Genomic DNA, 17175 nt, shown 5'->3' with positions numbered 1-17175 from the left:
TGCATCTCATGCGAATGAATCTGTCTAGATGGTATTGAGGAAGATTGTTCTTTCTCCTTTTCATCTTCGTTTTTACTTTCCAAGTTTGCTGCAAAATTGAAATGTCAAGACTCTAGCGACATTCCCCAAGCTGTTTTCCTCGGAACACAGACGTCCCATGAGATGTTAATAACTGACCAGAGAAAAATAGTTCCCCGTCGAAACAATTGTAAGAATTCAAACAGGTTTCTTTATTGTAGGTCTTTTCAGAGTCTTCAGGAGGCTATGTTCCAAATGACTCATTAAGACAGGGATGTAGAATGCATGGTTTGCCATTTTATTTCGCCAACGAGCCTTTTTTTTCTCAGGGTCCCTAACAGCTTCTCACTGGGCACTACTGTTTCGCTAAGTAGAGTAGGAAACAATGTTTAAGGTTGCTTCCTGCTTCAACTGAAATGTGAGATTGACCATACTTTAAAATGGAAAATCAAACTTTTCTGTCCACAAGTCTGTTTTTGCTACTTCAATAGATCTGAGCAAGTGTGAGACATACTTTTAAAAAGAATGTGTCTAAGGACAGTGCTGCAATTTTAACGATTTCTTAATGACTTGATTTATAAGAAATGGGAATAGCTTTCTCTTTCTTCCCCTCCCCCCCCCCCATCCAGGCCATCCACTGCAGAGCAATTCTTCCTTGCCAGGACACTCCTTCTGTGAAATCAACCTATAGTGCTGAGGTAAGTATCACAAATTATTAACTAAATTAAATGACTCATGTAAGTAAATGTGGTAGAAATGATAAGCAGAGAAAATAGTTGGATTTTTATAGTTAGTAATACTTTACTTAATTAAATTCTATATGAAATATGTACCAAACAAGCTGGGGTCCTCATTTTGCATCTCTCAAGATTTTATTTTTAAATAATCTCTACATCCAACATGGGGCTTAAATTTACAGCCCCGAGATCCAGTGTCTCATGCTCTACCGACTGAGCCAACCAGGTGCCCCTGCATCTCTCTTTTAAATAAGTTCTTTTTCTTTAATTTTTTTAATGTGTATTTATTTTTGAGAGCGAAAGAGGGAAGGGCAGAGAGACAGGGGAACACCGAGTCTGAAGCAGGCTCCAGGCTCTGAGCTGTCAGCACAGAGCCCAACATGGGGCTCAGACCCATGAACCCATGAACCGTGAGATCATCACCTGAGATAAAGTCGATCGCTTAACCGACAGAGCCACTTAGGTGCCCCTGCATCTCTCTTTTAAAGGCAGTTTTGAACATAAGTATAATAAAAGGAAATGGGTACTATTTTGATTGTAAAAGAAATTCAGAATAAAGGACCTCAAAGCAAGAACTTGGGGACAGTGTCTTTTAACTTTTAAAAATTAACATTTGCAGGATTAAAGGTTCTAGAAATGTGCTCTGTAGCCACGTAAACTTCTATCTAGGTATCCTAACAGGCATATATTGCAGATTTACTGAATACATTTCCGTCTTGTTCTTGTCATAGGTACTGCTAATCGTTTTTCAGAAAGGACTATGATAATAAATACATACTAAATAAATAATAAGTGCTAAATAATATTAAATACATACATACATTCATACATACATACTAGCTCCCGGGCCAGACCTATTTGGACCAAGCAAATAGAATTGAGGACCAACCTGTCTTAACGGGGCCTTCTTGATTCTGAGATCATCCCACACCAAACCACACCTACTGTGTATAGGGCTATAGAACACTATATACTTGGAGGCAAAGAATCTCAGCTTCTAGACTCTCCTCTACCACTTAATAACTGCATGACCCGAGGCAAGTCTTATGACCTCACGACCTCAGTTGTCTCATCTGTATAACATATCACTGCCTAAATAGAGGAAGCAGAACCGAATTATTTCCCAAATGCTTTTCAGTGCTAGAATTATGGTTGTTGTAGCACTGGTTCTGGAGCTCCTGCTTCTGTATCTGCCCCAGAGATAGCTTTAAATACTGGGCCATGCAAGAAGAATACGAAAGTCTAGAACTTGGAATGGATGTTTCCTCGATCGTTAATGCTGAGGGGATAGTCCTTGATTCCAGCAGTCCAGGCAGTTAGTAAGTAGCACAGCTAGAATTTTAAACTAGTTTCTACCTAATGCTTGTAATATGGATGGATGAATGGATAGATAGATGCTTCACATTTGTTTTGAAAGAAGCCAGTTTTATGTATTGCTAGCTTTATTTATAAACCTGATATGTACAAACTTACCTGGCCAACAGTCTATTGCATAATTAAGAAGGGGAGAATACATTATTTTACATACAGAGTTTAAGGTACATAGCATCTTTTATTTATAACTGGAAATGACTTCTCTTCTTGATTAGGTGTCTGTTCCTAAAGAATTGGTGGCACTTATGAGTGCCATTCGTGATGGAGAAGCACCTGACCCAGAAGACCCGAGCAGGAAAATCTATAGATTCAGCCAAAAAGTAAGTTCTTAGGGTCTAAATTTTTGGTTTAATTGGTGGTGAACTACGAATAGCTTTTACCCATCCGGAGAGAAAATTACATTTGAAATATTTCAGAATTTAGGAAGCAGCTTCTTTTTTCTTCATTTCTTTTTCTTTTGTGCCTATAAAATGTTGTGTTCTACTTACAGAGTTGTACTAAAGAAAGGGGTTGCTGGATAAGCAAAGTGGGGAGCATGGCCTGATCCCATTTTCTCTTATCCCAGTTAGTAGCAGATTTTCTGTTATTTTAAGTTACACTTTTGCCTGCCTTGGTACCACAGTACAGGCATGTGGTTATTTAGTGTTTATAAATGGAAGGGCTATATTAGACCAAAAAAAAGAAAAAGAAAAAAACCAACAACACTGTGTTACAATCCTTAAAGTTAAAATTCCTGTGTAATTTAAGCTGGTAATTTGACTTGCATCTTTGACCTTTGATGAATTGTGTGTGTGTGTTTATACATAGTGCTTTTAGTTTTTTTTTAATGTTTATTTATTTTTGAGAGAGACAGAGACAGAGCACGAGCAGGGGAGGGGCAGAGGGAGAGGGAGACACAGAATCCAAAGCAGGCTCCAGGCTCTGAGCTGTCAGCACAGAACCCAACGCGGGACTTGAACCCATGAGCAATGAGATCATGACCTGAACCAAAGTCTCACACTTAACCAACTGAGCCACCCAGGCGGCCCTGTGCATGTTTTTTTTGTTTTTGTTTTTGTTTTTAATTGACCTCCTTCACAGTACATGTAATTGAGCCCCAGTGGAGAGTTTTGCTCCTACACCAGCATCTGGGATTCCAGGCTCCCAAACCTTCAGCATCCTCTTACTGCTGGATTCTTTTATATGTCTCTCAAATATACCAGGAGTGGTTTTAAAAAAGAAAGTAAAGTATTGTTTTAGATCAAGGAAAACACTGAAAAACTTAAGAGAAAAAGCACAGTTCCTTCTTACAGATTACTTTTTGAGAAATGCTTGAAATAGACCTTGTGCAATCATGATTTTCACATTTCAGAATCTGTCCTTCCTAGTAAACTGAAAGAGAAATAGATGTTTTGAAATGTTTTACATCACAATTTTGAACTATTTGACCCCCTAAAAATGAGAACTGTGAAATTTGAAAAGGAATTTATTTACTTTTAAATATGAATTGTCTTACTCTGTAACATTTTTAAGCACTAATTTGAGCATGTGTGTGGGTTGTTTTTTATTGTTTTTCGTTTCTTTTTTTTCACTCCCTTTAGGTTCCAATCCCCTGCTACCTGATCGCTTTAGTTGTTGGAGCTTTAGAAAGCAGGTGAGCTTTCGAACAAATCTTGAGGTTTATGAAAAGGTTAAACTTTAGGCATCTTGAATCTCTGGCAGGATTAACTAATAGCTCATTTGTGCATTTCTCAAGATACCAAGCTGACAGCTCTGGAAAAATCAAATCTAATTATAAAATGTAAATAGCAACTAATTTTAAATTAAAGTCTTTACCAGTTGCCCTTCAGATTTTCCAAGTATTATAGAATGAGCATGCTCTTACCTTTTTTTTTTTTTAATTTTTTAATGTTCATTTATTTTTGAGAGAGACAGAGACAGAGATAGAGCATGAGCAGGGGAAGGGCAGAGAGAGAGAAAGACACGGAATCCAAAGCAGGCTCCAGGCTCTGAGCTGTCAGCACAGAGCCCGACGCGGGGCTCGAACTCACAGACCACGAGATCATGACCTGAGCCGAAGTCGGACGCTCACCGACTGAGCCACCCCGGTGCCCCCCACTTTTTTTAAAATGTGACTACTAGGCAATCTAAAATTAAATAGGCAGCTTATACTTGTGGCTCCCTTTAAATGTATTAGATAATGTGAGTTACATTTCTACTCAGTGTGGTCTAGAAACCAATAGCTTTGGCATCACCTGGGAGTTGGTTAGAAATGCAAATTCTTGGGCCCTATCCAGACCTACTAAATCAAAGTTTGCAGATGAACAAGCTTCCCAGATCATCTGTATGCACATTATGCAAGTTTGAGAAGCAACAACCTAGAATCCACTGCCTCTCTGGGACGGGACACCTAGGCAAAATCTTGTTGTTCGGGGTTTGGTGGTGCTACATAAAATTTTTAAGATGAAATGTAGATGAAAAAAATATTTTTCAGTTCTAGCCCTATATAAGTGATATATGTAGTTCCATTTGTTTCTTCCTTTTTAAAAAAAATTATTTTAATGTTTATTTTTTGAGAGAGAGAGACAGAGACAGAGGTACAGCGTGAATGGGGGAGGGGCAGAGAGAGAGGGAGACACAGAATCTGAAACAAGCTCCAGTTCCGAGCTGTCAACACAGAGCCTGACATGGGGCTTGAACTCATGGACCATGAAATTGTGACCTGAGCCGAAGTCAGAAGCTTAACTGACCGAGTCACCCAGGTGTCCTTCTTTTTTTTTAAATTGTGGTTTAAAAAACCCCACAAAATTTACTGTCTTAATCATTTTTACATGTACAGCTCAGTAATCAGTAGTGTTCAGTATATCCACATTATTGTGAAACAGATTTTCAAAACTGTTTCATTTTGCAAAACTGAGACTCTATACCCTTTAGAAAACAACTCCCATTTCTAAATCCCTCCACACCCTGGTAACCACCATTCTACTCTGTTTCTATGAATTTGACTACTTTAGATACCTCATGAGTGGAATCCTAGAGTATTCATTCTTTTGCAACTGGCTTGTTTTATTAGGCATAATGTCCTCAAGTTTCAGTCATGTTGCAGCATGTGACATGATTTCCTTGTTTTTCTACTTGTTTCTTCTTCTCTGAGTGTTCAACCTGTAAATGCATAACAAAGTTTACATCTGCCCCTGTTCTGGAATAACCTCCTACTGAGCCATGATTGGGTTTCTATAGCTGTGAGATTGTGGGAGGAAACTAGGTCCCCAAAGTTCTTACCAGAGCCAATCAAGGCACTTTATGTCTCAGTTTTCATTTGGCTTAGCCTGTGCCTCCTTCTAGAGCTGCATATACAACAGCAGGTTTGTATCTCAGAGAAGCCATTTAACCTCACCTCCTCCCCATAAGCACATGGTAAATCACACTAGTACTGCAAGGATTTGTGTATAGTACCTCAGCTCTTTCCTAGAATCAGGGAGGTAAGTTGTCTTGAATTTCACTTATTAAGCTTTTTAATTTTGCAGGAAGATTGGCCCAAGAACACTGGTTTGGTCTGAGAAAGAGCAGGTGGAAAAGTCTGCTTATGAATTTTCTGAGGTTGGTCATCTAGTTCCCCTTTTTAATAATCGTGGTAGACAGTAGATTTAAGGTTTTAAGGATGAAATGTTATGGTGGTAAGTGATGTAGTAAGAGAATCAAATACACCTTATTTTATGTGATTTGTAGTTGCTGCATTTTTTGTGCCAATATCATTTAAAATGAGCATCATTAACTCATAACCTTCATAGAAAGCAATATACACGTTTAAGAAATCCATCATTGTGATGACTAAGACATACAAATATATATGCATTAATTTTCCAGACAGAATCTATGCTTAAAATTGCAGAAGATCTGGGAGGACCGTATGTTTGGGGGCAGTATGACCTGTTAGTCCTGCCACCATCCTTCCCTTACGGTGGCATGGAAAATCCTTGCCTCACTTTTGTAACTCCTACTCTGCTGGTAAGTATAAATATTTCTTCCTTTGAAATCGAGTTCTCCCCAAACATAAAGCTAGACACGAAGAGCCTTAGACTCCTAATAATATGTTTTTTAAAAACATATTTTCTCTTATTTATGTAACTCCTCTTCCTTCCTGATTTTATTGCTTATTATGGCTATTTTCATCATCTTATTTTTCAAAAGAAAATAATTTGGCCCTTAGGGAGAAAAGAATTTTATGTCCAAGGTGTGCGGGGACGTTGGGGGAGGGAAGGCTGTATAACAATAATCTGTTGATGAATGATGCAGCCAGACAGAGAAACTAGACCATTTACACTTGGTGTAGAGGTACTGGTACAACAAAATAAACAAAAGCTTGCTTGACCGTGCATAGGGAAGGATTGGACCTACAGTATATAGCTATAGCTCATATGCCTTTGTAAGCTGCTTTAAATCACTACAGACTTTTCTTAAATGCACTGTGGGCAATAAGGAGAGAATACGGTACATGAGGGAAATTAGGGCAGATCTAAAAAATGGAAGTAGGAGACATGTTTCCCGAAAGTTAATCAGAAATAAGTATACTGGCCTTCCTGGTCCTGGAAAAATTCCTGAGATGAGGGAGAGAAAGCATTACGCTATTTTTTTAGTCCTGCATTTTTTGTTTAATTTTCTCCATACATACCCTTTGGAGTGCCATAGTAGAAATACAGTGGACTACTGATACCACAATACATCCTGATGCAGGCGGCCTTCTAAATATAGTCTGTAATTTGAATACTAAGATAACTTTCTTCTTTTTTAGGCAGGAGACAAGTCACTCTCCAATGTAAGTTAAAATTTGTTATCAGGGTCTTACCCTCAAGAACTATTATGTCAACTGATTTTTCTCAAATGCCCATTGTATTGTTACATTGAAGATATGGCTATAAAAGATAATTTGGGGATTGTTGTTACATTAACGGTTAGATTTAATAGATTTCATAACTTTATGGTCTGATCTTCATACGTTTATGAAATACATCTTAATGGAGTGATATCTCCACTTAATATTTTCTAAATAGTATTTTGTTTCCAATTTATTATTTTTTAACGTTTATTCATTTTTGAGAGACAGAGATAGTGCACAAGCAGGGGAGGGGCAGAGAGAGAGAGGGAGACACAGAATCCAAAGCAGGCTCCAGGCTCTGAGCTGTCAGTACAGAGCCTGCCATGGGGCTTGAACCCATGAGCTGTGAGATCATGACCTGAGCCGAAGTTGGACGCTTAACCAACTGAGCCACCCAGGCATCCCTGTTTCTAATTTTTTAAACTGTACTTTTGTCCTTGGCCAAAGTATGATTCATATGCTGAACTAACTCCCTGAATATCTCAGCTGATGCTAAAAAAAAAAAAAAAAAAAAAAAAATTGAACATGGAATTAAAAGACCTAGAGTGCCTACTTATGGAGTTTAGATTAAAGTGATCCATTTCACTCCTAACCCCTTACACTATTTACTATGAATCATTTCCATTTTAGGTTATTGCACATGAAATATCTCATAGCTGGACAGGAAATCTAGTGACCAACAAAACTTGGGACCACTTTTGGTAAGATTTTTTTATTATTTCTTTTCTTTTTTTTTTTTTTTTTATTTAGAGAGAGAAAGATGCGGTGGGGGTGGGGGGCAGAGAAAGAGGGAGAGAGAATCCCAAGCAGACTCCATACTGTCAGTGCAGAGCCTGACATGAGGCTCGAACTCACGAACTGTGAGGTCGTGACCTAAGCCGAAACCAAGAGTCAGATGCTTAACCGACTGAGTCACTCAGGCACCCCTATTATTATTATTTCTTTATTGGTCCTTGTTATTAATTTCTTTCCTTACTTCCTGGCCCTCTGAATTGTTTTGTGGAAATATCTTGTCGTTCTTTGGTATCATCTCTTTGATAGACAGTTAAAAAAAAAATTCTGCAACACTTGTCACAATGTTAGGGAGAGTGGAGTATTCAGCTTATGCTTGTTATTTAGTTCCTGGTATGGTCACATTTTAATACACAGGTCAAACAAGAACCAAGGCTTAATTTTCCCCTAGGCTATCTGCTGGGCTGGGCTTCCCATTGTTCTGAATGGAATGCAGAATAGCCACTTAGGCAATCTGCTTTGACTGTAGTGTTTGTGCTTTACAATGCTTTACTCTGGAAAAGCCAAAAGGAAATTTTTGTTCATTAAAATGCTCTTTCCTTTCGACTGTGTCACTGTTTTTATTTTATTTACAACAAAAAAAATTTTTCAGGTTAAACGAAGGACATACTGTGTACTTGGAACGCCACATTTGTGGACGACTGTTTGGTGAAAAGTTCAGACATTTTCATGCTCTGGGAGGATGGGGAGAACTACAGAATTCAGTGAGTCGTGATGTGAAAAGCATTCATCCAAGGTTGTACAGGCATTCAAGTATAGTTTGTAAACTAACTTTACTAGGTAGCAACAAGAAAGCCATTTTTACAGGTGTGGAAAATCAAGCAGATCTGGTATAATATTCTATTGATACATGCTAATCATTATGCTGTGTAAGGTCATGTTCATGACCAGTAGGACCTCATTGGGTCTTTACAATTAATGTAGTCAGTTACTTAGTTTGAATTTTATTTGGTATATTTATGTCATTTTTCAGTGCTCCCTCCTAAAGGTTGAATTTGCTGACCAGGAATTGAAACATCTTTCTAGTTTTTTATAAGAATGAAACCCACTATTGGGCAGGAAATGTTATGGAACATGACACAAGTAGCCGTTCCATTAACAGACTTCCAGAAATTTGTGCTAACATACCCTACAATTTCTAGTCTCTCAGTTTAAGCTCTAGACTGTCCTACTAAAGTTATGCCTCTGGGCTTGCATGGTGGTAACCAGTCTTCATATTTGAACATTCATCGAATTCTGTGTCTTGCAGATAAAGACGTTTGGAGATACACATCCTTACACCAAACTTGTGGTTGATCTGACGAATGTGGACCCTGATGTAGCATATTCTTCAGTTCCCTATGAGAAGGGCTTTGCTTTACTCTTTTACCTTGAACAACTTCTTGGGGGCCCAGGCAAGTAGTTGGCACTTTCTGATTTTTTTTTTTTTTGAGAGCAATTAAATTTTATTTAAAATTAAATAAAATTGTGTTGCTTGTCTTTAAAGAAAACACATCAGTATTTTAAAAATTATGAAAATAGTATGTACTTATTGAAAAAAAATTATGTGGTACAGAAGTTTGTGAGAGTCCCTCAGCCCCTTTCCACTCCCCAGCTAACCACTGTTAGCCATTTGGTGTCCATGGCTCCAGATTCTTTTCTAAGTATAAATGAACAGACAAATATATTTTAATTATAGAAAATGGATATTATATATATATATATATATATATGTAAAATTTGTTCTACCTTTTTTTTTTTAATTCAGCAGTGTTCCACAGACATCCTTCCATGTCAGAACATACAAATCTGTCTTAATGTTCTTTAATGCCACCATACTCATTCATTATACAGATGTGCTGAGTTTATGTAACCTTCCCCTATCAATGGGTGTTGAGGTATTCTCCTTTGCTCATGGACTTTGAAGGCCCTTCTTCACCCATACGCATTCTGCCAGTCCCAAATTATTCTTCTCCTTTCGGGTCACACCGAGGCCATCGCTTTTAGAATTTGTGTTGTGGGTTCTTTCTATGTTTCTTTTTTTTTTAATATTTATTTATTTTTGAGAGAGAGAGAGAGCGTGCGCATAAGAGCGTGAGCAGGGGAGGGGCAGAGAGAGAGGGACGAAGCAGGCTCTAGGCTCCGAGCCCCATGCGGGGCTCAAACTCACAAACTGTGAGATCATGACCTGAGCTGAAGTCAGACACTTAACCGACTGAGCCACCCAGGCACCCTCTATGTTTCTTCATTGTATCTTCCTCTTAATTGTAATTAGGATTTCTCTTCTCCCTTCCACTAAATTACATTTATTTTTCAAGGCCCAGCTTAAGTCCTACCTCCTTTTTTGAACATTCTTTCACCACTGGAGCCCTTACTGGTTTTGCTATTCTCTGAAAATTCTCTGTTCTCTATGGTTAATAGTACTACACTAAGGACCCCCAAAATATTAAATAGTTACCTTTCCATTAATCAACTTCTCTTTTTCTCTTTTCTTTTTATATTTTTAACTCTTAGAGGTTTTCCTAGGATTTCTAAAAGCTTATGTTGAGAAGTTTTCCTATAAGAGCATAACCACTGATGACTGGAAGGATTTCCTGTATTCCCACTTTAAAGATAAGGTTGGCTTTTAAAAACTTCCTTATTTTTCATGCCCAATATATCTTCATCTAATGGCTATTTGTTAGGCTGATTTGAATTACTTAGAATGTAAGTCTAATGTAAGGTCTAGAATGTAAGATTGAACCTTTCATTGTATTTTTTCCTATTTAAAATGTGATCTCAACAACATGAACTATTGTGTATATATTTCAGAGAGATCTGCAATAGCATGTTTCAGAAATGCATTATAATTTTCTTATTTTAGTTATGTCAGTATAGACAAAATTACAGATTTGAGGACCTAGAAGTCTGTTTTAGATTCTTTTTGTTTCCAATGGAAAAGCCTATTCTGTAGCAAACTGGGTGCCCTTCCTGTTCGCAGGTTGATATTCTCAATCAAGTTGATTGGAATGCCTGGCTGTACTCTCCTGGAATGCCTCCTGTAAAACCCAAGTCAGTACTTACCTGTTAATGCTTTCCTTCTCATTCTCCTAAATCCTCAAGCTCCTCCAAGATACCGGGGAGGGTTTTATGACTTCCTTAAGCTGTAACTAGTTAGCGAGTAGACTTCATAGGTGTTTGAACCTTAACCCTGAGGTCAAAAGAATCATTTCCGTGATATAAATCAATGAATTGCAAGTAATTACTGAATGCCTTTTAGCTGAAGGTTGGTGATACAGAGAAGAGTACGATATTTCCCTTTCCTTCAAAACCTTTGTAATGAGAAATAACTTGTATAAGTATTATGTTAATCGTTACAACAGTGTTATAAGTTGTCATCCCATTTCCAGGGAAGACACATTAGGCTTAGCTGGGTAAAATGTCTTCCCTAAGTTTGCACAGTAGGTAGTAAGAGTTGAGATTCAAACCCTGGCAGTCTTTACTCCCCAGTATACTGTTGTTGTTCTTGTTGTTTGTTGTTTTCTAAGTTTGTTTATTTAGGGAGAGAGTGCACATGAGTGGGGGAGGGACAGAGAAAATCCTGACCCAGGGCTCGAGCCCACAAACCGTGAGACCGTGACCTGAGCCAAAGTCAGACACTGAGCCATCCAGGTGCCACTCCAGGGTGCTGTCTTTTAAACTAAATACCCTCCTGAGATCAGAGACCTGAACTGAGGTTGTTCGCTACGATTAGCCCTTCCCGCCACATGGCGTAGTCTTGACCCCGGTAATTACAGTCTCAGCTCAAGAACCACTTGCTCAAAGGAACATTCCTTGACCTCTATGACCAGGTCAAGTCCCCGTATAGGGTTTTCTGGTGCCGTGTATGGCCTCTTCATTGTTGTTACCACAGTAGTCATTTTAAATTGATTTGTGTGATTACCAAAGTCTTTCTCCTTCCCTACACAGAAGCACCATGCAAGCAAGGCTCATATCTGGTTTTGCTCACTACTGTTCTTAGGACCTTGCCATAAGTAAGGGTTGCTTCTCCTCCTGGGCTAATTCTTACAAGGTTCCTTTTGTGACACGGAGAAGGAAATTTCAGGGCACAAGAAAGAGATAAGCAGAGGTTTTATACTGCCCTTTTGTTCCTTAGAAATCAGTGCTAAGAAATATTCTAGCTGAAGGGGATTTACTGCCTGAGCAGTTTACTGCCTCTGATCCCCTTTGGTTTTGGGGACAAACAAGAGGCTTTCCCTGCAGTCCACACCCTGACTACTTTATGGAGATTGACTGGCAGCTGCTTCAAGGGAGTTCCCTGCTTTAACCCATTTGTAATTTCCCCTAGGGCACAAACTCTCTTTAAGCAGGTTCAATGGTAACTTCTAATCAAAACTTATTTAATTTAGACCCTCAGGGGCAAGTTCCCTACTGTTCTCTCATGGAAACATTTCACAGCAAGCAAGCATGATTTATGGACAAATAGGGATGTTTTGCAAGAATTTTGCACACATTTTACAGTCTCTTCCATCGTTGCAAAACCTGTGGTTTATCTTCTAAGTTGAGAACTCACAAATTTTAATGCAGTTTGCTTTGCTTTACAATCAGAGTTTACTTCCACTTTCTTCTGAGAAGAAATAAAATCATCACATCGTTTCGGAGTCTCCCAAGGGTCTCCTGGGACACCGTTATTTCCCGGGTGTCTAGAACAGTGCCTGACACGTAGGCACTCACAGATTTGTGGGATGATTAGATAGCTGGAACAACAGAATGTAAAATCCACGAAAGCAGCGTGTTGTCACATTGTCATGAACACCTAGAACTCTGCCTGCCATACAGCAAACACTAGATCTGCCCAACTGAGTCCCAGCTGCTTCAGCACACGCTACTGAAGCATCTGTCTTTGCGGAGATGTTGGGGTGTTCTCTCTGAAGGATAGTCAGGTGCTTCACTAATTTGGTATCCACGTGGATTTCCAGGTTCTTAGATGATGCCAGAATATTTAAGTCAGGTAGAAGATTTCCTGTTTCCATCACTCTGGTGTTCCTGATCTTTATTTAAAAAGAACTTTGAGGGGCGCCTGGGTGGCGCAGTCGGTTAAGCGTCCGACTTCAGCCAGGTCACGATCTCGCGGTCCGTGAGTTCGAGCCCCGCGTCGGGCTCTGGGCTGATGGCTCAGAGCCTGGAGCCTGTTTCCGATTCTGTGTCTCCCTCTCTCTCTCTGCCCCTCCCCCGTTCATGCTCTGTCTCTCTCTGTCCCAAAAATAAATAAACGTTGAAAAAAATAAATAAATAAAAATAAATAAAAAGAACTTTGAAAGTTAAGTGCGTTCTGTAGTTTCAACGTCGCATTTATGGAAGAGCATGTACATCTTTATGAAATTTAATCTCCAGTATTTTTTCATCTTTGCAGCTATGATATGACTCTGACAAATGCTTGCATTGCCTTAAGTCAGCGGTGGATGGCGGTGAGTACTGATGTGCGATTTTTGACTCCTTGTTGAAATGTACAAATATGTCTCTACTCATCAGGGACTTTACTTATAAACTCATGTATTTGGAAAGGTTATTCATAAATCAAGTCTGGGGGTGCCAGTCAGTGGAGTGTGTGACCCTTGATCTCGGGGTTGTGAGTTTGAGCCCCAAGTTGGGTGGAGAGATTGCTTACATAAATCAAATCTTAAACAACAACAGAAAATAAGTCAAGTTTGTCCCAAGTGATACCAGCCCTCAATGTGTGAAGTTAAGTTTGGGCGGGGAGCAAATAGATGTTTGGTACTAGTTCTCATTTTTCTTGCTCCTTTCTAGAGTCTTAAAAAAGGTATGCAAAAATATTTGCATTTTCTCTTTCTTCTTTTCCTCACAAATCACTTGTAAGATACTGTTTCAAATATAGCCCTTACCCATACCAGGTAAATCTAAACTGGTCTCAGGTGAGTGCTAATGCCAGCTGTTAGGGAAAAACCGAGGCACGTTTGCTCTGTCGGTCGGTGTTGTTCACATCTATGGAGCCTCCTAAAGAAGAGCCTCTCTGTGTATATACTGAAACATAACCCTTAGAGAAACCCAAGTGAAGATGTACCCTGGACAGCGCTTTAATGAAAAATATCAGAAAATGTAGGAGCAATCCTTGTAGGGGAAGAAAAGTACTTTTCCCTCTGCCCTCTGAGTTCTTAGCTGAGAGTCCTGTAATAAAACGCAGATTACCAAGAGAAAAACAAATTTATTAACATGTATATCTCATGCATACATGGGAGAGGCCCATGGAAAAATGACTAGCTCAGATGTGCCTCATTCAGGACTAAACACCATTTCAGTGGGGAAAATAAATGATCTTTAGGAAAGATAAATGGGCCCTCAGGAGAACAGATGGAAGGTATGACAGTTTGTGACAAAGTTTGTCTGGCTGTGGTGTCAACTTTTAGTTTCCTTTTCTGTGATAGGAGTCAGTCTTGCCTGATTGATGAAACAGTTGAGCTCCTTTTGGAAGGTCTGTCTTTAGGCAGATGAGCGTAGTGCAGAGAAAACCTCTCCTTGCCCTTCCTATTTTTCAAGAGCCTACAACTGAAATAATCAATATACCAAAGTGGCATATTTGGGAGTAGTGTATTTTGCTACCCTTCATCCTGTTATCTGCAACAAATTTAGATGTTGCCTTTTGACACTTGTTTCTAAAGTTTAGTTATATAACTGATGCTAAGCAGTAAGTGATGAGCAGCATGAAAAAGATACAGGGGCACCTGGGTGGCTCAGTCGGGTAAGCCTCTGACTCCTGATTTTGGCTCGTGTCATGATCCCAGGGTTGGGATGGAGCCCTGTGTCAGGCTCCACTGAGCCGGAGCCTGCTTAAGATTCTTTCTTTCTCTGTGTCCCTGTCCCCCCCGACCAACCGATTGCGTATGCACAGGAACAAATGAAGTCACAAGAGGTCACCAGAAAGAGCCAGTACCTCCACCTGGGGCGGGGGACAGTGGATTGGGGTTGGCTGCAGCATGGAGGACAGCTTTGTCCAGAAGAGGGTATTTCAGCTAGGACTGGATATGGTTTGGGCATGGATGAGGTAGAGGAGGACATTCTGGGTGGAAGGGACAAAGTCCAAACAAAGTTTTTTTTTAAGCAGCAACAAAACGTGGAACCTCCGCAGATAGGTGAGTTCTGCCTGGTTAGAGCTTAGAGCCTATTCATCTGGTTCATCTCCCAACCCTCCTCTTCCCTTCTGACATGGGGCCATAGCCACAATGACTTCCGTTAAGTTCCATTGGGTTTCATTAAGACAGTGTTTTTCCATTCCTTCCTGCCTTCTATAATGCTGCCCTCTCTGCTTCCTCCCACCCCTCACTCTCTCCTCATCCCAAGCTAAGTAAGGCTTTCCTTCCTTTTCTCCCATAGGATCCTAAACAGCCTTATCACACCATTTCTGGCTTTGTGTGTGTGTGTGTGCGCGTGCACGAGTGTGTGCTATCATTAAAGTACTCTTATCAGATTGGAATGAATCAGTTAGCCAGTTCCGTGAACCAGTTAATCGAAAAAATTGGCTAAAGCATGGTGTCATAAAAACTAATCATAAGGAAGACATTTTATTTTAAAACATAAATTACTCAGATTTTTACTATGGGGCCAAAGCTGTGTATCAAGTGCGTAAACCAAATTCATGATGCACCTGTAACTTCCAATTTTAGTTTCTTTTATTTTTTATCTATTTATTTTTTTATTTTTTTTTTTTTTTAATTTTTTTTTTCAACGTTTATTTATTTTTGGGACAGAGAGAGACAGAGCATGAACGGGGGAGGGGCAGAGAGAGAGGGAGACACAGAATCGGAAACAGGCTCCAGGCTCTGAGCCATCAGCCCAGAGCCTGACGCGGGGCTCGAACTCACGGACCGTGAGATCGTGACCTGGCTGAAGTCGGACGCTTAACCGACTGCGCCACCCAGGCGCCCCTCTATTTATTTTTTAAATGTTTATTTATTTTTGAGAGAGACACAGTGGGAGCAGGAGAGGGGCAGAGAGAGAGGGAGACATAGAATCCAAAGCAGGCTCTGAGCTCTGAGCTATCAGCCCACAGCCTGATGCAGGGCTTGAACTCACAAACCGTGAGACCACGATCTTAGCCAAAGTCAGACACTTAACCAACTCAGCCACCCAGGTGCCCCAATTTTCGTTTCTTTTAAAGTGGGAATAGAATTTAAATACACTTGCAAAGCAATTGGTAGCTCCTTCTAGATTTTTCTGTTGTTATTCCCATCTGTTTACAAAGATCTTGTCTACAAATTCTGTAGCAACATTTTTTGTACAGCACTTTTTAAGTTAAAGTTGACTTAGTTTTTCCAGAGCAATAAACTTAATATTTATAGAGACTTCTTTTTTTTTTTTTTGGCACTCCTCTTTCATCAGTATACCTATTATTTAACAGGGTTTCCTGCTTATAACTACAATTGACATAAACACATTTGGAAACAAGTTTATGTAGTTAACACATAAATCAACAGGTGGGAGAAGAAAAGCACAGGTGTTGAAGGGGTGGCCCACCCACTCAGAGCAAAGGGCGCACCCTGGACACGAGTCCACTCATTTTACACAGAGGGTAGAAAGTATCAGTTAATCCAATGAGTGGTTTTAGTGGAGCTCATTTTGTTGTTGTTGTTTTTGAGAGAGAGAGAGAGAGAGAGAGCATGAGCAGGGGAGGTGCAGAGAGAGGGAGGGACTGAAGATCTGAAGCGGGCTCTGGGCTGACAGCAGTGAGCCTAATGTGGGGCTCGAACTCACGAACGACAAGATCACAACCTGAGCCAGAGTCAAATGCTCAACCAACTGAGCCACCCAACTGCCCCAGTGAAGCTCATTTTTAAAAAGCTTTTACTGTAAATGTATTTTCTTACAGTATTGCTTGTATCTGTTTCTTTCACCAGGCGATAAGCTCCTTGAGAGCAGAAATTGTTTTTATTCATCTCTATATCCCCAGTGCCATCCCCATTTATTCACTGTTGGATAAATACATGAATTAGTAGAGGGAAAACAAGGTTGGAAAGATGTATTCGTTTCCTATTATAGAGAATCTTGATTGTCAAACTAAGGAATGTAAAACAATCTGTAAACAGCAGTGGATCCTTAAAGGTTTTTGAATAGCAAATGAAATGATCAGAGTTGCTTATTAGGACCATTAATCAAGCTGTGTAATATATAGGATCAATTAATATGGAAAAGCGAGAGTAAGAAAGCCAGCTAGTAGGTCAGATAAGATGGTAGTTCAGACCAAAAGGCTTGTGGGGTTTGAACTGGAACAGTGCAGGAGGAAATAAAAGATTTGAAACGTTTTTGAGGTTTAATTTTAAATAGCTAGTTAAGATCCTGAAAACATTAAATGTGGAGAATAAGAAAGAGGAATAGAAAGTTCCAGGTTTTGAGGGAACCCTCTTAGAGCCAGAAGAAGGAAGAAAAACA

General features: G+C 39.6%; 1 protein-coding gene across 2 annotated transcripts in view; it reads left to right on the top strand.

Annotated features, from left to right (window-relative positions):
- The window catches only part of LTA4H (leukotriene A4 hydrolase), a 34667-nt gene that overhangs the window by 10494 nt on the left and 6998 nt on the right, over nt 1–17175 (top strand). For both annotated transcript variants that reach the window (XM_045463297.1, XM_045463299.1), the window contains exons 4-15: nt 648–716; nt 2345–2449; nt 3710–3762; nt 5636–5708; nt 5976–6116; nt 6901–6924; nt 7615–7685; nt 8369–8480; nt 9026–9170; nt 10270–10373; nt 10736–10806; nt 13148–13202. In XM_045463297.1, coding sequence (XP_045319253.1) covers nt 648–716; nt 2345–2449; nt 3710–3762; nt 5636–5708; nt 5976–6116; nt 6901–6924; nt 7615–7685; nt 8369–8480; nt 9026–9170; nt 10270–10373; nt 10736–10806; nt 13148–13202 — 1023 coding nt within the window. The remainder of the gene's footprint in view (nt 1–647; nt 717–2344; nt 2450–3709; nt 3763–5635; nt 5709–5975; nt 6117–6900; nt 6925–7614; nt 7686–8368; nt 8481–9025; nt 9171–10269; nt 10374–10735; nt 10807–13147; nt 13203–17175) is intronic.

Source organism: Leopardus geoffroyi, chromosome B4, assembly GCF_018350155.1.
Source record: "Leopardus geoffroyi isolate Oge1 chromosome B4, O.geoffroyi_Oge1_pat1.0, whole genome shotgun sequence".
Classification (NCBI taxonomy): Eukaryota; Metazoa; Chordata; class Mammalia; order Carnivora; family Felidae; genus Leopardus; species Leopardus geoffroyi.
This window is presented reverse-complemented; position numbering and strand designations above follow the sequence as displayed.